Here is a 24,477-nt window from a genome sequence, read left to right on the forward strand (position 1 = left end):
AGATTGGCGTTTTAATTTCCTCAGAAGAAAAAAAACATTCCCTTATAAAATAATCAAGAAATCTACAAGGTTCTGCTCTGGAGCTTCCCCCCCACACCTGGCTCAAATCTAATGTTAGAGACAGAAATCTGTGAGTCTTTGTCTCTTTTGCCTAAGTCAACCACTCGCAATACTTGTGCCTAAAAAAATAAGCTATTTTATGAACAACCACACCACCTTTGTGAAGTGAAATGACCACGATCAATAATATCAAGAGCAGACCATCCACTATCAGTTTGTGGAAAGAATGACCTTTAATCACATCTGTTGAATTGGCTCATCAAATTGCACCTTCACACATCTGCAAGTCGTCACAGCCATTCCCTTTGTCAGGCCCAGTGTCAGTGTGGAGAATTGATTAAAGGAGGCTTTGACGCATTTTTTTCCATTAACACCGGCCAGACTGGATGGCCGATTGGGAAGCTGCAGGTGACACCATTCGTTTAAAAATGTAACAAAAAATAATTAATTCTCTTTGTAATCTCTAAATCTTCAAAATCTCTCTCCTTGCCTCGGGGCCTTTGTGACTGGGAACGTAGCCTGTGTGACTCAGTCGAGTAGTGGACATGAATTCAGGAGAAGTCAGTGATGAAGCAAAACTCGACGTGATGTTATCATTAAAGTAATGATTTAGTACAATTTTATTCATATGATGATGAAGTCATGTAAAAAATATACTTTAAAACAGGGGCTTTATATAGTTCATTCACTGGAAAAAGAAATTTAGTGAATGTCCATATGTTTTTGCATTGTAACAAATGACTGCAGTACTTTCAATATAGATTAATCTAAAAAATAGTATTCATCACAATTTCTCAGAGCCCAATGTGATATCTTCAAGTTGCTGGTCTTCTCCGTCTGACACCATCCAAAACCCAATGGTGTTCAGTTAGTAAACAATATTAAAGCAGACAATCTTCACAAAAAAACTGCAATCCAGATTCATTTTGGCATTCTATTCTTGTTAGATGTCAACAAATCCCATAAAAACTCCAAAACAATTACTTTCTTTTCCTCAAACATATTGTCTGCATAGCCAAAAAGCCTGATACAGCGTATTTCTCCTTGCCACTGACCTCCACTGCCGTCCAAAAATGATTAAATGAATAACTTGACATTTAGCAAAGTGTAAAACAAATAGGTTTATGGTTATGTGCTCATTTTTTGCGGGGGACTACTTCTGCTGGAGTCTTAGGTGATTGTTTACGCTTAAATCCTTGTAAGGACTAAACAAACATAGTGTAATGTTTTAAAGTAACGTAAGCATGCGGACAGGTCGATTTTGTTACCCTGTCATCAGGTGAGATGATTCATTCTTCATGCTAAGCTGAGCTAATCAGCTGAGGGGCAGTGAGAGTGGTGTGAATCTTCTCGTCTAATGCTCAGCTAAAAGCGCCTATGCATATTTGGGTGTTGAATTATTCCTTTAAATGATTAATATCAATCGAAATTGTTGGCAAATCATTTTCAAATCTAATTCTCAACAAAAACACATATCTTTTGTCCTTTTGACTTTCTTGCTTTACTTTGTAGAAGCTTGTGTTTTCTTCCATTTTCAAGTGTGTGTGTGTGTGTCTGATTGTGAGTGACGCCATGTTTGTGTCTTTCTGTTATTGAGGTTCCCATACGCGCGTGCATACACACACACATGCACACGCACGCACGCACACACACCACCTTTGTTGCTGCATATCCATTACACTTCCCTCTCCTATACCCATGACCTTTGTCTCCCTACAACACTGACACCTCTCAGCCAATCGGTCGGCCCCGTCTGGCACCCTCCAGCCACAGCCCTTGACCCCGACCGGGGGTCAAAACCATGACTGGGATTTGATTAACCTCCGGCATTATTCCACAGGACTGTCTGCCACTCACAGTTAGGGAAGACAAATGGGAAGATTCATTGCCATTCAAAGTCAAGATGTCGCCAAGATGGCTTGGGAGGCTGCAAATCTAAAGATTTAAAGTGCACCAGTCTTTGATTTTTAATGGACATAGACAGATTTTGTGGCAATTGAAATTCTTTGTAGGCGTTATACAAATGCTTCTTTATCAGTATTGATTTGCGGTTTTAACAGAATGATCTTTATCCGACAAACTTGAGGCAATTATTTAGAATGAGTCTACTCTCTCGGGTCAAACGCACACGGACGTGCTTAAGACTATCCCAACCCTGCACAAGGTGAAAAAGTGACTGGTGTTTGAGGAGAAATCAGAGACATCAATATTTGCTCTATTTCTCACAGTGTATACGCGAGCACTGTGCGAGCGGCAACAGTCTTGTCATTATGCGCCCTCTGAACTACGCCCATTATGCGCTGGCTCTCTGTGTTTGATACAGCCCTCTCATCTAGCCTCCGGAATAACATTCCAATGACGAGGAATTCAAATAAAGACTTGTGTTTATTAAAGGGACAACCCGGGTCTTTGAGTTATTCTGGGCACAACCGACGTCTTTCAGTCTTCTTCGGAATAGTCCCAGTCTTTAAATCCGACTGTGTGGAAATTTGAAGGTTCACATTCCGGTCTTAACGTGTAAAAGCTACATTGAAGGGCGCCTGAGTTGACAGTGTATACCTGTTGTGACCCGAGCAACAGAAAACACTTTGGTCGTAAGCGCATGGTGGCTGAAAACAATCGCGTGAGCAGGAGGGTTTGAGCACAGATGGGAGATGAAATACTCTTTCACGTTCAGCTACTGAAATGGCGCTATGTGCAAGAGCATGTAAGTGTAAACATATACAGTGGCTTTATTTCTATGTCCCTAAATACTATTATACTCAATACCACCATTTATTGAGTTGAATCAAGTCAATGTTTGAATGTCTACAATTTCTTACATTCGCCTCAGTCTGTTCAGTTCAGGTACGGGAAAATCAGCAAGTTGTTTGGGGAAACTGTGATTCCGTTCGCAATAATGACACATGGAAACACGTCATCCTGTTTACTGCTGGATTTCAGACTTGGCGTGTTCAGTGCAGTCGTAGCTGCTGCCGCTGTCTTTTCCTGTTTTATTAATGGAGGGAGCAGACAGACAGAAGATATATTCTGTTTACTGGTTGCGTTAAAGCGAGACTTTGAGGCACCAGGGTTTTTCCATGTTTTAAACCTGACAAATGATGTACTTAATGTCAAATGCTCTAAAAAAAAAGAAGAAAAAAAAAGCATGCCATATATTATTTGAATCCAATTCCAAAAAATGTACACAAAAAATAGTTTGTGATGTACTGTGGACAAAATAGAGCCAGAATCACGTTTACTGTCACAATACGCTTCATTTGTTGATGAATCTGCACTAAAATGAACAGAAGTCAATTACATAACAGCAGGCTGTGAAATAGCGAATGGAGAATTTAGTTAAATATACCTGAGTTGATGGGCAGAAACATGCACAAAGTGCAGTATAGTTGTTGATGCATAGTATAGGTGAGCATGAAGAATATTTTGGCAGTGTCTATTTGTACAAATAGACTAAAGTGGTACATGTGCATTCACAAACCCCTCCCGTGCTCCCTTCATTTAGCCGTGCAGTGTACTACTAAGTCCGCCCGACGGTATCTGGGGTTTCTCGCCAGACGCCGGCCCTGCCGTTGTTCCCGGTGGTTCTCTGGACTGGAATCCCCTGTCAAACGTAGCTTCAGACGTTGAATTAAACCGCACATATAATTCTTGTGCACAGCCGTGTCCGTACAGGATGCTGGCTTGGTAACGTGTATTTTTAAAAGTGTTGTCATAGTCGTTCATTTCATGGATCAAATGAGATTATCCTAAGACGCTTGGATGTCAAACTCTTCAGCCTGATTGGTCTGAGCGATCGAATATCCATTATTCCATTTTTTTTGTGGTTTAATGGCCAAGCCCGGTTTAAACGCGAGGCCCCCAGGGCGGGAGCGTTTCGGCAGGTTGAAAGTGGTGTCCGAGCACCTGCAGTTTCCGATTTCACTCGCTGTGCTGTTTCAGATGGCAGTTTCAGTTTCTAGACCTCAGGCTCAGGCTCCCCACCCGGCACAGGGTTTCACATCCCTTTTATCGCAGTTCAGTCAGGAATACACACAGCAGGCGTCCTTTACGCTCAGGGCGTAAATACTCTGATATTGTGTATATATTGTTGCTACAGTATTCAGAATGAATAATGCATCTCAGGCTGCAGTTAATTCAGTGGCTCAGGTGTTGCATTACGTATTGTAAAGAAAACCAAATGGCAGCTTGACAAAAGCGTCCGTATTAGTCGAAGCGTGGTTTAATCTTGTTGCAGTGTGAAGCTATCATGCCAAGAAATAGAAGAAGTGCTGTATGTTGGCATGCAGTGTACGGCCTTTTCCCGCTATGATGGACGCTACTCCGAAAAAGGGAAGTGTGACAAATGATGTTGAAGAAAAAACTAGAACATGACAATTTGAAAAAACCCACTGAAAGTCTCATTTCCAGCGTTCCGCTGCTGCAGCGAGTCTGCACTCACATTGCAGCCCGGCGTAGCAATTGCTGTGGCTGCTACCAATATTATTAATAATAAGTAATGCTGACAGGTGAAGAGGTGCCATTATCCACTGCTTCCCTCGCTGTAGTAGAGATGAATCATTAAACCGTAGTAACTGTCCTCCTGTCAGCTGTCTTTAGTCGTTTCCTCTGTGTTGACAACAAGCCAGTTGAAATGTGGTGAATATGTTTTATTCCCCTTTCTGTTTTGCAGAGGAAGAGTTTCTCAGTGTATGGCGAGTACTGCAGTAACCACGAAAAGGCTCTGCGACTCCTCATGGAGCTCAACAAGATCCCCAACATCAGGACCTACCTGCTGGTGAGACACCAAAGCAACTCTATGTCCACCCCTCGGCGCATCAAATTTGACCTTGTTCTGAAGGCTTACGAGTTTCCTTCCTCTGCTCGCTATGACTCTGGCTTCTCCCTCACTTCGTCTCACTTCTGTCTCTCAAATCTTTTCCTCCAGTTGTGGTTGGACTCGTATATTTGTCCACATAAACCTCTTGCCCTATATTTCTTTCCTGCTGTGAGTCTCCGCATGATTATTTCTTTTTTCTGTCATTTAGCCACGCTCCTCCTTCCTTTTTTTCCTTCCTTCCTCACACCTGCATTTCCATGTTCACACTTGAATAAAGGGCAGCAACTGTAACAAGGTCACAGGATTCTTTCTGCCCCGACAGGACGTAACCACCATCAGGGTCACTTTTGTGTCGCTCTCGTGGTGTTTCCGCTACCAGCTGCTTCCGTGTTTTGACACCCAAACCTTTGGGCCCTGCACAATGAACTCAGTACGGCGACGGGGCCTTTGAGCGGGGGGGCCTGACAATGAAATCATCCGCAGGTCCTGAGCCAGCCAGCTGTGGAGTGTTGGCAGCCTTTTTCGGGGTTGGCCAAGAGATCTGAGGCCTCGCGCTTGTCGCTGCCTGATGGTTTGCTTCCATGGCATTATTCTAACCCACAGGACTGGAAACAGTGGGCTCAGTGTTTGCTGTGTGCTTTGACTTCTTGCATCTCCTGGCCCAGTCATGCAGCGTCTAATTGGTTAGGTCTTATGCCACATTAATGATTCCAAAATAAAATCACCACACAACATCTGGTTATGTATTAAAGCAGTTGTTAGGCCCTGTTCAGTATTGAATCAAATATTGGACAACGTTTTCTGTTTTGTGTAGCAACCATCAGCAAAACAGAAACAACGCTGATTCTCTACATTTTAGAAAAGACGAAAACGTTTTGTCTATTAAATATATGTCGACCTGGAAGAAATAGAAAGCTTTAGAGTTAAGTAACGTTTTTCAATTCTTACAGTGGTAACATTTGCGAATTGTTGCAATTAGTGGCAACCTAAGTTGTATTTTCTTCGGCTCCTTTTCAGCCGTGTAACTCCAGCTGAAGGTCTTTCTGGATTAAACAATTTTCATGCTAATTGAATCATGCGATGATGACGGGGGCTTCTGAAATTGTATGCAGGGGAAGAAGTGTTAATTGCACCAGAACAGAGCAGAGACAAGTGAAGTGAAAGCAAAAGGAGGTCAGTGTGAAGAGCAGAGGGAATTCTGTCTGCAGGCAGATTACAAATAAGCAGCGGATAATGGAGAAAGGAAGCTGGGAAAAACTTAAACAGAACTGTGGGAGAGAAGGAAAATATAGAGAAGAGATTAATACATTAGGAATCTGTGTAGTTTAAAAGTTGCATTTTTCTCATCAAAAATGCCCCCCAGCCATCCTCTCCTTGCATCTGTGGAGCTGAAAGGAATTGCCATATGATATAATGCACTATACTGATCCCCTTGCCTTCTTTCCCACTGGAGAACACTCAAGTAGTTTATCTGCATGGCTGCTTTTGATCTTATGTCCCATCCAATGAGCTCATAGCACGCTGACAGCCTGCGCTCCTGCAAAATTCAAGGCGTATAAACCACGAGTGTAACTGTAACACCCCCCCCCCCCCCCCCCCCACACACACACACACTTCTGAAGAAAACGTCTCCTTTCAACTGGTTCTAGGGGGCTAGTTCCTAAAAGCCCAAATCTTCTGGGGAATGGAGGAGACACTTTAGAGGTTTCTCAGTGACCCTGTTGAAAAGCATCGATATTTGGGAGGGTTTTTTTCAGTGGCATACTAGAAGAAAATATAGTACAGTACAGTGTAGTATAGGACATTATAGCACTGTGTAGTATAGCAAAGTCACAGCCATAGAGCTCCTGTCTTTGATGAGGCACCAGACAAATTTTTTGTGCCCCACCTGGTTAAATAAAATTATATATATATATATATATATATATATATATATATATGTATATATATATATATATATATATATATATATATATATGTATATATAAAATTGGCAAAATAAAGTTTGGGTGAAAGGATGTGGTCATCAGCTGTAAAGTCATGGTTTGGCCTTACCAAGACAGATGTTGTTTAGTGAGGTCAAATAACAACGTAGTAATTAAATAAACGAATGGTAAAGATTAATAGAAGTAGTTCTTCTATGTTGATTTTAGGAGACTAAATACACAAACGTAATTTAACTGGCAGAAATCGCTGCACAATTGCAGATTTATTTTTCCGAGCTCGTGTCCATATCTGCATACAGGTTCAATAATCTTTTTTATTGAAGCAGCAGACATCTGGAAAATGTAACACACCTCCACAAAGACAGAGAGCGATTACTGTTCCACACCTGGGTCTGTTATGAATCCGCCGACGGTGCAGCAGGCTGTGACTGAATGGAAACGACAACGATAGTCAATTAAAGTCTGTTTGCTACTGGAAAAATACAGAGACAGGCAAGAGACGGGGCAGGAAACAGCTGCAAATGTTCTTAAAAAGGTTTTTCAAGGCAGATACTTCTGTATACTAAACTATTGATAATTATACAACCTTCTCTGTAACCAAGATGAACCTAGATGCATTTTGAAAAAACAGGACCCAATAAAGAAATATATATGAAAAGAAATTCTCATTAATTTCCACTGATAACTTGACACGGCATCACAAATGACGACATTTGTGCGCAAACAGGAAGTAAGAACTCCTAGGTTTCATACTAGATTTGTTTTACAGGTTTGTACAGAAGAATTTCAAACCTACATTGATAGTAAATGTGAGCATTGTGGATTGGATGTTGAAGAAGTTTGCTTGGTTTTCATGTCCTTTGATGATCAGACTCATACTGTAAATGTCTTTTTAGCTACATACTGCACATAATCTTTATGTTTTAAATACTAAGTTGTGTATAATTGGTCATGTTGGCCGTGTGTGTCTCTTCTCCAGCACTGTATGCTACTGGGAGGGAAGAAAAGCACAGACATTCCTCTGGAGGGCTACCTTCTCACCCCCATTCAGAGGATCTGCAAGTATCCTCTGCTGCTGAAGGTAGCGCACACAAGTGATGCAATAATGTCGTGACGCCGTCACAGAATAATTAATTCACACAATCTGAAAAGTAAGGCAGCACGTTAACTAACGCCAGAAATCTGTCCCCTCCCCCCCCCAACACAGGAACTGCTGAAGAGGACCCCTAAAAAGCATGCCGACTATCCAGCTGTGGAGGAGGCTCTGCAGGCCATGAAGGCGGTGTGCTCCAACATCAATGAGACCAAGAGGCAGATGGAGAAACTGGAGGCACTGGAACAGCTGCAGTCCCACATTGAGGGCTGGGAGGTGAGAGCGAGGAGGACCGACTCGGGGGAGAACAAGATGAGGTCAGGGTGACACCAGTGAGAAGACTGGGATTAGGTCTGTGACATTTAGAGGGGTGTACGCTGAAGGAAGGGGGAATAGACAGAGAATTATCTTGAGGAATGTCCTTTATATGAGAGAATCCTGCGACGCAAAACACACGTGTGATTTCTCCTCAAGGCTCCCGCAAATGAAAAAAAAAGAACATCCTATAACATTAACCACGACTTAAACAGCCAGACTTATTTTAGAAACAGCTCAACCACCGCAAGTCTCCATCTATGTTCGGAGTTGGGCACTCTCGCACTCCAATTCACCGCTCTGAGCCCAGGGGCCACAGACGGGGCTTGGGAGCCGAGCGAGGGTCCAGTGAATTTTTCACGCCTCCCTCACCCACCACAACAGAGGCCTTGTCTTAGCGGGCACCAATGGGACAATCCACCCACACAGGGTGCCAATGGGGAATGCCAACGGGCACGCTGCCCAATGAGAAGAGACCCAGGATGCAGTGTGTTAGTCTCACATGCACTGGGAGGCTTATGTGAAGGGAACGTTGGAGGATGGACCCGGAGAGTGGGCCCCTCTGGGACATCCCACTCTCTGGTTTTGAACACAGGCCCCCTTTTCTCCCCGTCCCTAAGAAAAAATGTCACTGCTTGACACTGATAATTGTCCACTAAAACAACCAAAACCAAGAAATGTTTATCTAACTTAAGTGTATTAATAGCTAAAAGAGAGCATACACGCTATTTTCTGGCCCCCGCTCGCAGCAGCTGATCAATTACGTGTTTCTTTCTATTCTGTGGTTTCGCACTTAAGCCACCACGATGTTCTCTTTCCCTTTATGTTATGTAAAACGCGTGTGCAAGCCAAGAGGACAACAAGCAGTCCTGAAGCAATTAGCCACTTAGTGGAGCAGCAGATTGAGAAACATTATTCAATGATTTTTGATAATCGACGAGAATCAAATTAGACAGCTGGAACTGTAGAAGATCCTCAGATTCCAGCCTTTCAAATGTGAACATTTGCTGCATTAATCTGGTTTAGACAGTTTTCAATGAAAGATCTTAAGGTTTTGGACTGTGGTTAGCACTGCCACCTCACATCAAGAACCTGTCTGTGCTGAGTTTGCATGTTCTCCCCGTACCTGCATATGTTCCCTGCCGGTTCTCCAGATCCCTCCCACACTCAAAAGACACGCCGGGTCGATTAAATGGTGACTCTTTGTCGTGAATGGTTGATTGTCTATTAGCCTTGTGCTGGACCGGAAAGAGCGCGTAGCCCACATCTTCCCAAAATGTCTGCTGGGAATTACCCCCCCCCCCCCCCAAAGTCCCTCATAGGATAAGCTGTATACCTAATGGATTGGATGGATGGATAGATAATAATTAATAATTTAAATAATAGTTTGGGGCAACCTTTCAGGTTGGTCGTGGGGTTAGTGTTGTATGCACCACGTATTGTGTAGCAAACGTAAAGGCTTTGCTATGAAACGGAGACAGATTAATCTTCTCCACCTGGACCAGTTATAGAACAACATATCGTTCTGTTAATTAACAGGACGTGATGTTACTTTGGACCACTTTCAGAATGATAGGGCTAATGTTGGGCCGCCGGTTGAACACGAGTGTTTATTGAACTCATGATATTAGCCATTAAACGGATCACAGTTTTATTTCGGGGGAAACCCTCAGACAGACTGTAATTCTTGCATTCCAATACAAGAAGGCGATCTCTCTGTTCGCTCTCTCTGGGCAACTCAGTAGAACCTTGGAAAGTCTCTTCACCCAGACCTTGCCCCCCCTCCTCCCCCTCCGGAGCCTTCAACCTAACAGCATTAGTCTCACTCCTCTTTCCTTTCTCCAGCCTGTCTCTGGACTAATCACCTCCAGCCCTAATGGAAGAGACAGCAAGTAGTGACTGAATAAGGGCCAGATGCAGTCCCGCTGCTCATATGCACATGCGTACACCGCCGCCACGTATTTGTACACGCATTAGAAATGCAGGAAAGTGTTGACATGTCTGCAAACACGCAACAGCGAGATGCACATGTATGTATATATGCTCTCTCTGAATTCCATCACACTTGGACCCCGACTCACGCCCGCCTCACATTTGGTACGGTTTGCACAAGGTTGAATCGACTGTCTGAAACAGGCTCCTCCCAGTTTCAGGAAAGCTGACATTCTCCTCTGCAGTGATGGACATCTATATATATATATATATATCTCATCATGGGAATCAATTATGGACGCTTGAGAGTGGGTGTAGCCATTGAGGGGTTTCCACCGGTGTGGTGGGACCATGTGAGACACCATCAAAGACAACAATGATGTCCAAATCTGATGTATATGTTTGTGCCTGTGGGTATGTGGTGGGCTGGGGGGGGGGTTGTCCTAAGCCCACACATGGGTGTATTTAGTTCCGGATGATTTGGAGTGGAATGATCCTTTAAACAGTGAGTAATGACATAACTTTTAACTTGATTATTTAAATAATGATTACTGCTCATCCTTCAAATTTCCTTAATTCCTTAACTTCCTCAATTGTTCCCGTCATGATATTAGGGAAATGGTAACGTCTGTCGTTTACAGCTCGGGGAGGAACATGTAAGCACATGGTTGCTCAAGTGTCTGTGAAACGCTGTTTATGTTCCCTAGTTGGAACTGTGAAAGCCCTTAAAATTATTTTTCTAAAAATAAATGAAGCCTAAATAATATTTGTCTTGGGATCTGAAATTCAACCACTTTTAGAAGGGTGGTAAATGTTAATTAGACACTACGCTGTCATCGGTTGGCAAGGTCAACACTCACAGATTGATGTCAAAAAACACATTTCTAAATATTACTTTTCAACATTTCGATAATGCGTTTAAAACGAGAATGAAAATATCCCGAGACCTCTTGATCTTTGATAATTAATATAAGTGGGGCGATTAAGTAATGAAAATGCGGCATTACGTGTTGGACGGAGAAACATATTTGTCTCAGCTCCTATGGTCCAATGTGTTGACAGTAAAAGTCCAATGTCTCTGGATTGCGTCACGGTTCTCTGCACTGCTTCATAAAGAGGACGGTGTGTTTGGTAGCAGACAAGAAACAACATTTGAGAAAGACCGGATCATATCCTGTCAAGGTGATAGTCTGCAGCGTAACACAGTACATCTCACCAAATGAGTACAGTGGAATTAATAACGCCTCCCAGGTACAAGGCCTTGGCAACTACAGTACAAGCATTCTACTCACATGCTGCTGTAATTTAACGTTAATGGAGGCAAGCGTGTCTCTGTAACATTTGTGTACATTTGTTAACACGCTGATAAGAGAAGAGAATAAAAACACTTTGTTCCTAAAACAACAATCCCCCCAGGAAACTACTCCTAGGCCAAGGTAAAGAGTTTTTTGCGTGGCTGCCACTGAAGTTTTTAGTTGTTACTTGTCACACGCTCAGCGATCGACTAGCGAGAGGCTTTCTCTCTTGGCAGAGAGACGCACTCAGTTAAAAAGTTATGTAGTTTTGCGTTGGGCCTAAATTTGAAGTTGGGTGTGGGGGACAGCTGTGTTTACTTTTCCTCTCATTGACTGTGGAATGAAAACAAATTGTTCACCGTGTCAGAGTTGAATTTCATATTGTTTCGCTGAGGTTGTGAACTCTTCAAGTTTTGATGCACACAACAATGCCTTTTTTTTTTCTTTTTTTTTTGCAACTCTCCAATTCCGACCTCTTTCGTAGTGTAATGCCGTTACGTCTTAACGCTCACGTTCATGTGTCCGATACTGATTCAATCTTGTTTTTTCTTCAGGGAACCAACCTGACGGATATCTGCTCAGAGTTGCTGCTTCATGGAAATCTCCTCAAAATCTCGGCCGGCAATATCCAGGAGCGGGTCTTCTTCCTGTTTGACAACCTTTTGGTTTACTGCAAGAGAAAGTCCAGGTAAGAAACAGGACATCTGCATAACTATACAGGGGATATCACAGCAGCATGTCAGAGGAGAAGACACAAGAAAGCACATTTTTTATTGACCAACTACTCGAAGAAAGCCGGACATGGAAATCTGGAGCAAACGTCCACATTCCTGTCAGTATAGATAGTTTTTTTTTGTATGCAAGCAAAACAAAAAACACCTTTACATGTGTCTGCAGCCCCCATACCTGTGTCTGCGTATGAATGTGCTTGTGTTACAAACACAAGATCCCCTCTTACTACGGGCGCTGGCATCGGGGGATGTTTTCCCCGTCGGGTGTAACCACAGTGTTTGTCCCATTTCTCCAGGGTTTCTGGAAAGAAGTCCACCAAGAGGACCAAGTCTATCAACGGGCCCCTCTATGTGTTCAGAGGCCGAATCAACACGGAGGTGATGGAGGTGGAAAACGTGGAAGATGGAACAGGTTCGTGTTTGCCCAGCAGCGTTGCATTTGGAGACCGTCTGTATGTCCATTCATGCAGCTCTCCCGGGGCATGTGTTTAAATTCCTGATGTAATGCAGCTGTATATCTTACGATTTTGGTTCATTCACTTTGATATCTTATGTGTTTAAGACATCAAGTGTGCAGTAAAACTAATATTAACTACTTCATATTTGCCAACAGTTTCATAAAACCTGTGCGATTTAGAAACTGGTGGTCGGATACGAATCAGTTACTTGTTGACAGTTTGGGTGGAGTGTCACACTTGCACCTACTTTCAAACAGGATGTAGCTTGCAACCTCACCTACCACCTTTTCATGTTGTGCAACAGCTACCCCGAGCTCGGTAATACACTCGGCGCGTTCTCGTACCGAGCCAGAGACGAGCCGCTCAATCTATGTGCTGGTGGCGATACGATCGTCGCTCTGCTCAATTACATTGTTGCGGTTTGTGTGCGAGGCACCGTGCTGGGCTTGGTACTTTTGTTGTCCGCTGGTGTAGAAACACATCTTCGTCTCTCTCACGTTTCCTCTTTTTTTTTTTCTCTCTCCTCTGCACTGGCAGAATATTTGCGCAAGCTCACATGACCCTTTTTTTTTTCCAGCATGTTGGCTGCTGGCTGTCACACTTATGCCACCGAAGGGGGAAACCACAAAGAAAACATGCCTTATTCGCAGAACTCAGAGGCCTGCCGCAAAATGCGCACACATGTGAACTTTCGGAGCACAGATAATCTGATTACCAAGTGTAAAAGATGTGAAATGTGGAACATGAACCGAGTTGAAAGCTGTTTTTGCAGAAATTTAACAATGTCCTCCCTCTTCACTGACTCACAAATCTTGATCGATGCCACCTTAAAAAAAAACCTCAGAATGTCCTCACTTAAGATTTTACTACAATCCATCTTTTACATCCCATCGGCTTAAGGGAGAGACCGTACTCTGAAGTATCTGTGTCCCAAACCAGTTCCCTGCTCTCCCAGAACAGCAGGAGCGGCTCCCTGTGGGGCCCGAAGTATCCGATCTATTTATATGACCTTTGAGCATGAGACTAATGTACCCCATTACCAGTGGTCATTCATTATTCAGCCGCTGCTCACCTGCAGCCAAATGGAAGATATAATTAGAACGCGGTGCGAGGGGAGGTTTTGTTGAGTCAGTGGAAAGATGGTCTTTGGGCAGTAAAAACTCATCAGAGATAACTTTAACGTCAACTCGCACAACATCCCTGATAATTTGATTATGCTCCTTTACCAGTGAGGTCACTGTACTTTATGTGGTATTTCTAGTGAAAGTGTTTTAAACAGAGCATGAGATATGGCCAACAAAAAACAATCAAACACAAAGATGGTTTGTAGTTATTCATATTATAGTTATTCATGGTAAATTTTATTTCAATTGAATGGTTTATTCCAAGTATATCCCCAAACCCCAAAAGGCCATTAGAATATAAGCCTGATATATAAAGAATAATAGCTCAATCAGCTCTATAATTAAGTCTTTTAATGTTATTCACAATGACCTCTCCCATTTAAAAAAAACAACTAAATGCTAGTCTTTTTTTTTTTTACCTTGCAGCGGACTACCACAGCAACAACTACACGGTGACCAACGGCTGGAAGATCCACAACACGGCGAAAAACAAGTGGTTTGTCTGCATGGCCAAACACACAGAGGACAAGCAGAAGTGGCTGGACGCCATCTTGAGGGAGCGGGAGCAGAGAGAGAGTGAGTAACGCTGCGTTTTTAAAGGCCATTTTTACAGCACTTCTGGTTCTCCGGGACTTAAAGCGCAACATCCAGAGATGATCCCTTTTTTTGAAAACTTGAGTATCCCTGCCAAAGAAATAAGCCTTTTTTTGTCGTCTTACTTAGAAAATACATTTCACCATCAACCATGTTTTACTAGATGTGGGCAATCATCTATTTTATACTTTCACAAGTCCATCATGTGAAATATGGACGAGCCTCTTGCTCCTCTCCACCTGCTGTCTTTCTTGCCCCTCTCTTTGGTTTCTTGACGTGTATTCCTGATTTTTTGTTGTTGTGATTGTGCAGTTGTGTCATGCGTGTCATTGCTGTTGAACTCGGTGTATGTTGCCCTGCACGTTGGTGCCGGCTTCCATTCCCTCCCTCAGCGGGCCCACTGAGGTAATGACTGTTGATGTGCCTTTGACCTGGATACAGTGTTTGCTGTCCTACGGTTATGTCCCACCTTGAACAAACTGCCTGCTTTTGTTTCATAAATAGAGGCTTAGGTGACTTGACGTTTACAGTTGGCGCAGGCTTTGACCACAGTCTGTTCTTCACTCTCAAGGAATCAGTGCAGTGGTGGCATTTTGACTAATCAAAGCCCTTGGTGGCAAGGGACTTAAATCAAATGTCTCATTCACTAGCAGCAGATGTGCTAAAAACAGCATCTTGGTCAGATGCTAAAAATAGAAATGTCGGAGTAGCTACTGTTACATAAGACTAGCCACCTTTAATCAACCTGGATCTATTTTTACTGTAATAATAACACTGTCATCGACATTAAACCATTTCAGTTTGTTTTGCAACCGCACGGTGAACGTGGAACCTCTCTTGAATAAGTATGTGCAGAAGCACAGAAGTCCAAGTCGTCGCATACAAAAGTCCACCAAGACCTACCTTTACGCGCCAATGGGAAATGAAAGCGGCAGGACCACCAATGTAAGATTAGTGATGCAAACTGATATTCTTGTCGCTCCCTAAATTGTTTTCCCCTTCATCGCGCGACTTCCCCTCTTTTGCCCTCAAAATCGGTCCCCACCTGTTCAGCGCCGGCCATCTGTCTGTGTGATGTCCTGTGCATTAAACAGTGAGAAAGGCTTTAACCAGATTTGGGGCGGTACACGACAGGTCACCTGATAGCTTTGATGGCTTAAAAACCAAAACTGCATCCCTAAAGCCGTTTTGAAAACGATTTGGCCGATTGCTTTAGCGGTCTACAACTGTCATGGTGAATGTTTAGTATTTTTTTCGGAATTCAGACCGCGTTTAGGTAAGTCCTCGCAGCACAGCTGGACGTCACCAGCAACTGATCTTTTGATGAAGGGGTTTCGGAGTACGCATAAGTACCGGGGGTGTGGGCTACAGCTCGCGGTTTTGAGTTTCAACCTGGCGGAAATCGACCTGAGGCCAACAGATGCCAGATCAGTCACAGTTGCCCAGTGTCCCCAGGCTCTCACTTTCTATTACCTGTTGTACAGTATGCTCTGTGCCTCCCCGTCTCTCCAACCTCCTTACTCTAGTCTAGACAGCTATGCGACGAAGTTCGAATGCAATAAAAACCTAGTCACAATTCCCCCCCCCCCCCCCCCCCCTCTTTTGCCCCCCCCCCCCCCCCCCCCCCCCCCCCCATCATTAATTATTGCTTTTGCTGACATGTGACCGTTTCCATGTATTGCTGTGGTCCTTCCCTGCGCCGTACACGCGGCTCGCCTCAACCCTCCCGATGGGCTGTAATTGTTCCAACAACTGCCAGCCGGAGGTGTTCTGTCTTATCTGTTCTTTGCTTTTCACGGACCTGGGTGGGTCAGATAACGCAACAGGGTTTTAGCTCCTGCCAGTGACTGCAGGAAGACGAGGAGCCGCTCAAGACAAACTCTGGCAGCTGGACCAGAGGCGGAGGGGGGCCTCTGCGCCGGACAGGCCCCGTCTGTTGTTCAATGACACTCATTGTTTAAGTGTACTCCAGCTGCTGTCAAATGCAATATAACCCCACCTCCATCACGGGCTGCCAGTGCAGAACGCCAAAGACCCAGTGGGAAAATTACATTCAAGAGTTGGCCATTCCACTTTTTCTTTTTTCTTTTCACATTGTTTGTCCCACCCCACTCCCTCTAGTTGGGCAGACCGCCCCCCACTCCCAACACTTGCCACTCGACTTTCTACCCTCGAGTGGTTTGAAAACCGAATGAGAAATTCTTTAATTGTTTCCAGATGTCGCAAATATACGAGGAGTACTTTATCAAGCGCATTGTGGCTCGTAAATGAGAGGAAAAGTTTACAGTCAATTTTAGCAGCTTAATGCGCCACTCAGCCGAGTTAAGCAGCTTAGGGAGTCGCAGCGCGAGAGGGGTCGAGTCGCCCGAGTCAGAAAAGTGTCACGGCCCGATTCAGGAGTTCACCAATCTCACCGGAGAGGTTGTACAGGGGCAGCGACGGGGCCTTGCATTGGGCCCTCACATGCTCGGCTTCACCGCTGAGAAATAACAGCTAACAAAACGGCCAAGAAACAAAAATCAAGATAACACCGCCCTCCTCCAACTTGTCTAGAAGAGATTACCATCAGAGGTTGTTTCAGAAGACTGTGGGAGACCCGAGCAAGCCATGCTCTGATCCTGGCTTCATTCCATATGCACAATACCAGAACACAACCAGGCCGGCAAGGCAAAGGCCTGTTTGTCTCTACTAACAGCACCATGACAGCCTTTGCCTTTTGGGTTTGATGTGTGAGATAGCTACAGAAAGCAAGATTGAAAATATGTGATGGTTGCACTGTGTTTTTCTCGGCATTGTGATGAAGTCCAGCAAAGCCACTTTGCTGGACTGAGATTTCGTTAACCACCTCACTCCAAGGGATTTTTTCACCCCGTCGAGGTTAAGGGCATAAAAAAACGCGACGGATCCTCTTGAATCACACGTGTCTTCCCCTGTTTTTCCGCAGGTCTCAAGCTGGGCATGGAGCGGGACGCCTATGTGATGATTGCAGAGAAGGGGGAGAAGCTCTACCACATGATGATGACCAAGAGCCGGCACCTGATAAAGGATAGACGCAGGAAGCTCAGCAATGTGCCCAAGTGCTTCATGGGGAAGTGAGTTTCTTTGCCTTTACCAAAGTGCCCGGTGTCCCTCGGGGTTCCGCGAGTGTGCCTGCAATGCTGTGCTGTTCACGAGGGAATCTTTACAAAACGCTGTTGCGTAAGATCAGCAGGCTTTCAAAAGAGCCGGTATCCAGCCTCCCCACGTCCTGGCAAAATGCCTACTCTTGCCTGTAATGAGTAAGCCCCCCCCTCCACACAAGTACACACTCACACGTCCATACTCTCATTACCAGAGGACCTTTGTCTGAAGCTCTGCAACAAGCCAGTTGCCTTTCTGTCCCCCTGATGTTTCAGTGCAGTGAATATTCAATGAGCGACCTGCTCAAGTTTCTCTTCATACCCTGCAGCGTTTGTGATCAAAATTCATTCCGACATCACCTTGGGGAAACAAAATAAAGAAAACTGGGCAGGACTAGAATTTGGTAACCAATGAGCAATCATTAATGTGCTGCTGACATGACCTCTCGGTGTATTGCAAATCATGAAATGCGTCCTTCACGTGAAGTAGTTAGGTTAAGTGGACAATGTCAGTTGAGTTCATTGACCACTATCACATCATACGGGCTCCATCCTCGTCTGCGATTTTCCCTCTTTCCCTCCTCCGGGTAATTTCTTGGAAGATTTGTCATCCAAGGAGCAGAGTGTGTTCAGAGCAGGTCATTATTACTATCCTGAAAAGGGACACAGTGTTGTACATGTATCTGCTTTCCACTTGTAGGTCAGAGTTCAGAGTCGGTGGCAGAACGGCAGCAGATGGTTCGAATTCCAGTGTTTGCCAACATGTCACCGACTCCTTCCTTCTCTGTCTAGTTTTTCTTTTGCCTCTTTCACTCACACTACTTTCGCTTCCTCACAGACTCCCAAATTTCCTCACTTTATCACTCAGTCCATTTCCGGCCGATGAGCGCAGCCCAGCATTAGCGCTGCATTTTGCCTTACTGATGAAATTTGCGCCGGGCACAGCTTGAGTGCTCATTGCATTAAACCGAGATGCTGCCTGTCGGTTTGATCGCACCCCGTCGTCTTGATAGCATAATCCCATCATTTGTCTTCCATCCACATTGGAAAATGGTCGGTGTTAACACGCTTTACTTGTTGTGACAGCGCTTGCCTGGCATCATTATGGGTATTTTGAGTAATAATATATCACAACCTAATTTTCCTGTATTTCTTTGTCCTCACCTTTTTGTGCAAAGACGAGATTTCAAGCCAGGATGTGATAGAATTAGGGTTCAGCTGTGGACTCATAGACAAACTCCTGCCCTCTGTGGGAAAAATACATTCAACTCGATTCCATACTTTGTGATATTTCGGCGTAAACAAAGTCAGCACAAATGCTTGTGTGCTGTTGATACACACCATTTCCCACGGTGCAATACAGAAAGGAAGCGGAGCTGGAACAAATTAAGATAAATGGTGAGTGGTAATGAGATCTTTTTGAAGATGAGGTGTTTGGAAAAACATTTTGTTTTGTGTGGGTGAAATTGAATCGCCGTCTGCATTCTAAAGTTGCAGTTTTTGGTTTTCTATTTACAGAGCCAGGGCTGCGTCGAAAACAACGATTTTTTTTTTGCTCACCAAGGTGACTTAATCGACATTACTCGTTTAAACAGAAAGGTGCAGACGCTCAGCAGATCATTCGCTGATATTCTCACAAATTTTCGTCTATCACCAAGGATCTCTATGTCCATTTGTATTCTTATCTCTTCCTTCCACATGCACACAGACACAGATACATACACGCACACACACACACACACACACACACACACACGCACGCACACGCACCCACACTGTTCCTTCTCATCATAATAATTTCCTTAACAGCTCTGTGTCTATCAGTTTTAGCCCCATCAGTTTTAATTAACTCTCCAGCTTTGATGTGAACAGAACGACAGTGACCACACACACACACACACACACACACACACACACACGTTAGAAACACATGAGGAAACCTTTGGGACCGACCTTCCTCCGCAACACAAACACATACTGCATATAACAGGTTGTAGCACACACATGGCAGGTGATAGAAAAAGCATCTTCATTACTTCTGATAGAATGTTCCTTTTGTGTGCAGACAAAAACAAAGAGTGGCAGATGGCTCAAGGTGTAGATACACTTGAGTCTATATGTCTGTGGGTTGACTGTATACAGACACACAAACAGACTTATGGGTGGACACACTTGAACGCTTGACATTTATGAATGCTCAGCAGTCAGACACATGCACTCGCACATCCACTGCATGACTGCCTGGAAGCAAATCCACACAAAAGGGCAGATTTCTCACATACACGCACACACACACACACACACACACACACACACACACACACACACACACACACACACACACACACACACACACACACAAGCTGCAAAATGATTCCCATGCTGGTGGGTTCAATCTAAGAATTCGCACACACACACACACACACTAGCTCTCCATCATTATCTGGGGAAGTTATTTCACTATGCAGCATGAAAGACGAAGTAGTGGCAAATGTAATTTTCTCCCTCAAACATTTGTTCAGCGCACACTGACTGTGAAAAGACATGAGCAGAGCTGCAGCGCTCGTATTTTGGAAGGTCGATCCAAAGTGGGTCTGTGGGATATTTGAAGCCAAAAAAAACCCAACTACATATTCTGAGAATATGTAGGTTATTTTTTTTTTGTCACTGGTCAAAGTAGGTTAAAAAAACAACCTGTAACCATTTGGTTACAACTCTCAGGCTGTCAGAAGATGTAAAGGCCAGCTCAGCTTCAGTGTAGATTAGACTTGTTGTGTCACTGGATCCTACTGAAATCAATGGGCTCTGCTTGCAAGACATTCTACATCTAAACACTACAAGGAATTTCATGCATCATTTAAAATCCAGTACAAGCAAACAAGCGAAGCCATTCTTTAGCAGTTGGGAATAGTCTGTTTCAAAAAGTCAGTTTTCCCATATGAGCTTACTAGCTACACTAGTGGATCCCTGTTACCATGGTAGATGCTTTATCAGGATTTAGTCCGATGGTTACTAACCCTTTTCTGGGTTACCATTTATTCAACATTTTGTGCAACATTAATGATTCCTTATTTTCACACTGTACATTGTTTATTGCTTTTATACTTTGGAGATCCAAATGATTTAACTGCCATTGGACCTCTTTTTTAAAAGAGTGTGCTGATGATGACGATGGTGAATGCTTAGCTTCAACAAATTGTCCCTCGATGGCAGAACACGGATTGGAAACACAGCTACTGCCATGAATTGCCAACGGTATCAACAGGAATCCAAGAAAGCAAACACAGAGACACTGTGGCACCCACACCGCCCCGTCGACCGGTGATTGCTGTGTGGAGTTCCTTGCAAAAACACCAAAACAAAGGAGCACCGTGCCAAAGATGGAGGCGATCTCAAAAGACGAAAAACAGTGAGCAGATTATCACGTTACGAACGCACGCCTCATAATGCGCTTCTCTGTCTTGTGTCCTCAGTGAGTTTGTGTCATGGCTGATAGAGAGCGGAGAGATCAGCAAACCCGACGAAGGGGTCAACCTGGGACAAGCCTTGCTGGAAAATGGCATCATACACCACGGTGAGACCAAACAAAATCCTTAATTTCTGTCCCTCTCCTCTTCTCATACCCTCTATTTTACTCTACTTAAAAAAACCACAAAAAAACCCCGTCTGTCATCTTCTATTCTTTTATAGTTTTGACTCCTATTTCCTGCGCTTTGTATCTCCCCTTGTCATGTTTTTGTGATAATTTACAGTTTGTTTTGTCATCTCATCCTCTGGTTCTTGGCCTGTTGTTTTCTAGTTTTCGGATTCACATTCTCCTTCTATAATTGTTCCACTCGCTCATTCTTGTTATGAACGTGTCCCTCACTTCTTTTGGCCTCAGCCTTCTTTCACAAGCCAATACTCATACTTATGTATACATACTTATATAGTATAATATACGTATATATTATACTATATAGCTTTAAAAAAAAATTGATTGTATATCTTTGCTATATTTTGTGATATTTCCACACTTATTCTTGCTGGTGCTGTAACAAGTAAATGTTCCCCCGGCGAGGGATTAATAACGTCCCATCTTATCTTATCTTAGGGTCAAAGTGACCATGATCCAAAGATATTTTCCGATAACAATAATTATTGAAATGTGTCGGGCATTATTTCTCCTTCCCTGATATTTATCTGGAGTCGGGCATCCACAGTCGCGCTAATCTCAAAATGGAACGCGCGCACGCAACTATAAATAATGTATGGACACAATTGTCCAGAGTGTGGCTGAAGGGGGCTCTTGTGCACATCAAGAGCAGACCGCCGTCGTGATTTAAACCCACCGCCCTCCCAGGGAAAAAACTGCTGATTTGTTTGTATTCTTTAATACCTGTGGAAAATCCCCTGAAATCCTCCTTCACAGTCGCCCACGGTCACAGAGAGAGACAATGATGACATGCAGGGATAGGATGTGGGATAGCAATGAGGCTTTGTGGGCAAAACTGGAGAGGCTCAGGCCCTGCAGGCAAATCGTACAGTAGGTATTCGCCACTTAATGAAAAAAAAAGTCAGACACAGAGAGGCATACGTGACATGGTGGCAAATTGAATCTGTCAATCTACACCACAACTGATCTGTGCTTCTACAAGACACACATACAGTTAAAGGAGAGACAGTCAACCGCATGCATCGTAAGAGTACCAAATGCAAACTCGATCCCAAATAGCTGTACATGTTCGAGCCCGTAAACACACCGGTTCACACTTGAACGTTTGCAGTTTTGACGTCTCCCTCGCTCCCGTAATAATTCATCCATCACTCTCATCCACTTTGAATTCCACAATTTCGACAACTTACAATGGCGGATTTTTCAGTGCGTTTTTTTGGTTTTTTACGAGGCCATTTTGAGTCTAGACTGAGAAAAACAGCAGCTTGTTTGAGCCCGTGCCAACCTGTTGTGGTGGAACCAAACTGCCTCCGTTTGGCTCTTTTCAGCGTCAGCATCTGTTTGTGTACGCTATAGTCCATTGTCCGTGTTGGATTGATTGTAAACAAGAAGTTGGTTTGGATGTTTCTCAGTTTATTAATGCTGGTTTGGAAATTTCTTTTTAATAAGAATTGACAGCGGTCGGCCATGTTAAATATTTGAATGTCATGGCTTTAACCAACGCAAACAATCATTTAAAACTGCAGTGTTTTACCCAAATATTTGCTTCTTGCCTCACTTCTGTACTTAGCCCACCGCAGCAGACTAAGTGCATAAATCGTTTGGCATAAGAATAGATTAAAAACCTCCACTGTACTCCAAACAGCACGAAGCCTCTGCTTCCCCTCACTTTGCAAAATGTATTCGAGAGGGGGACTCGGGAAGGATTCAACTCTGAAAACAAATATTGAGTAACTTATTTGGCGTCCGCGAGGGTATATCCAGAAATATTTTGGCTCAACCATTAGCCATCCTCAAGTGAGCACCGAGCTCGACTGACATACTTACAAAGGCCAACTTCTAATAGAGCGATACCAGAGAGCACTGGCAAGTATTACACACATTGCAGACATGCCAGCCATTAAAATGTGACAGATGATAGGAACATAGATGTCTATATTAGACAAGGATGTGAAAGAAACAACTCGTAGTTTGCTTAAGGGGGGGGGACACTTGAACTGGAGCCCAGCTGAGGTGACACTTTCTCCTCTGCTGATATTTTCAGTGTCAGACAAGCACCAGTTCAAGAACGAGCAGGTGTTGTACCGCTTCCGCTACGACGACGGCACCTACAAGGCCCGCAGTGAGATGGAGGACATCATGTCGAAGGTGATTGTGAATCTGCTCCTGGTGTTTGATAGGAAGTGGAGAAAAATACAGGATCCATTTATCAGATTGACTGTAATTGAAAGGAGTAAGAAGTCAAAAGAGAGATGCACGAAGCAACTGCACAGATTTAGTTGAATGTTGCGTGTATGTGTCATATCAGTTGTGAATTGTTCTTCCGATGTTAAATTAAAAGATAAACCTATTTAATATACCTTAAATAAAAAAAAGACTTGGTCCAACATTATCAGCATATTTTCTTTGGATCGTTAGTTTTTGTCATTGTGACATTTCTACACTTTAATACAGTACAAAAGTACCTTATGCATGTACATTTTTTTGAACGTTCACATAAGCATAAATGTTGGTGGCTGTCTTCTAATGATTTATGCAAATATTTAACTGTTTATGCAACAATTCTAGTAGGATCCCTGGAGGCACTAATCCTTTCTCAAAGAGAACTTAATTCAGCAACCTTATTTAAAAAAAAAATTGACATAAATGTTCAAATGAATATAAGGTGGTTATGCTGGCTTGCATCTGTTCTCAGGCCCCGTTATGCCAACTGAAATCTCTTGTCCTGAAGCCATGCTTGTACTTGTTTATCCAAGGTGTGTGTGTTCTGTGACTCAGCGGCTCATTTCTTTCCCCCTTTTCTTCTCCTTTAGGGCGTCAGGCTGTACTGCCGCATCCACAGCCTCCACACGCCTGTCATCAAGTAAGTACCTGCCCTTCTCAATTTTCTCCCCCCCCCCCCCCATATGTTAATGCTCCTGCCATCCAGGTGCATGAATGCATATTCATGAAGGGCTCACGTGCAGCCCACGTCACCTTTCCTGTAATGACTGAACAAACAGTGGTATTGCCAAGGACGACAGCCCTCAGCCCTCCGCCCTCTTTCCTCTCCAACCTAAACACCGCGTCCACGTTTGAGCTGCTGTAGGTTCAACATTCAATTCCGCTGGAAGACGACGGGTTGGTTTTCATGACTGGAGGTTTGTCTGAGGCGGCTCTTAAAGGATTAAGAAGAGTCATTCATTGTGAGCATTCGTCTCAATCGCTACAGCGTGGTGGGTTTGTTGAATATATGTTAGATCATTTTTATAAATGTACACTATTCAAGTGCAAATAAGGATTTTAGAATTTTTTTTAAACCATATCAGTCATTTATTATTTTACACACAGAAGCTC

The 24,477-nt window shown here is 43.7% G+C and overlaps 1 protein-coding gene across 2 annotated transcripts in view; it reads left to right on the forward strand.

Annotated features, from left to right (window-relative positions):
• Positions 1-24,477, forward strand: part of prex1 (phosphatidylinositol-3,4,5-trisphosphate-dependent Rac exchange factor 1) — a 78,049-nt gene that overhangs the window by 19,709 nt on the left and 33,863 nt on the right. For both annotated transcript variants that reach the window (XR_004795185.2, XM_035644172.2), the window contains exons 4-13: positions 4,733-4,837; positions 7,805-7,906; positions 8,033-8,194; positions 12,015-12,148; positions 12,488-12,603; positions 14,200-14,349; positions 17,312-17,459; positions 20,960-21,060; positions 23,186-23,289; positions 23,955-24,004. Coding sequence is in view for 1 of the 2 variants with exons in the window: in XM_035644172.2 (XP_035500065.1) it covers positions 4,733-4,837; positions 7,805-7,906; positions 8,033-8,194; positions 12,015-12,148; positions 12,488-12,603; positions 14,200-14,349; positions 17,312-17,459; positions 20,960-21,060; positions 23,186-23,289; positions 23,955-24,004 (1,172 nt within the window). In the remaining variant the exon portion in view is untranslated. The remainder of the gene's footprint in view (positions 1-4,732; positions 4,838-7,804; positions 7,907-8,032; positions 8,195-12,014; positions 12,149-12,487; positions 12,604-14,199; positions 14,350-17,311; positions 17,460-20,959; positions 21,061-23,185; positions 23,290-23,954; positions 24,005-24,477) is intronic.

The sequence above is a fragment of the Scophthalmus maximus genome, chromosome 3, assembly GCF_022379125.1.
Source record: "Scophthalmus maximus strain ysfricsl-2021 chromosome 3, ASM2237912v1, whole genome shotgun sequence".
Classification (NCBI taxonomy): domain Eukaryota; kingdom Metazoa; phylum Chordata; class Actinopteri; order Pleuronectiformes; family Scophthalmidae; genus Scophthalmus; species Scophthalmus maximus.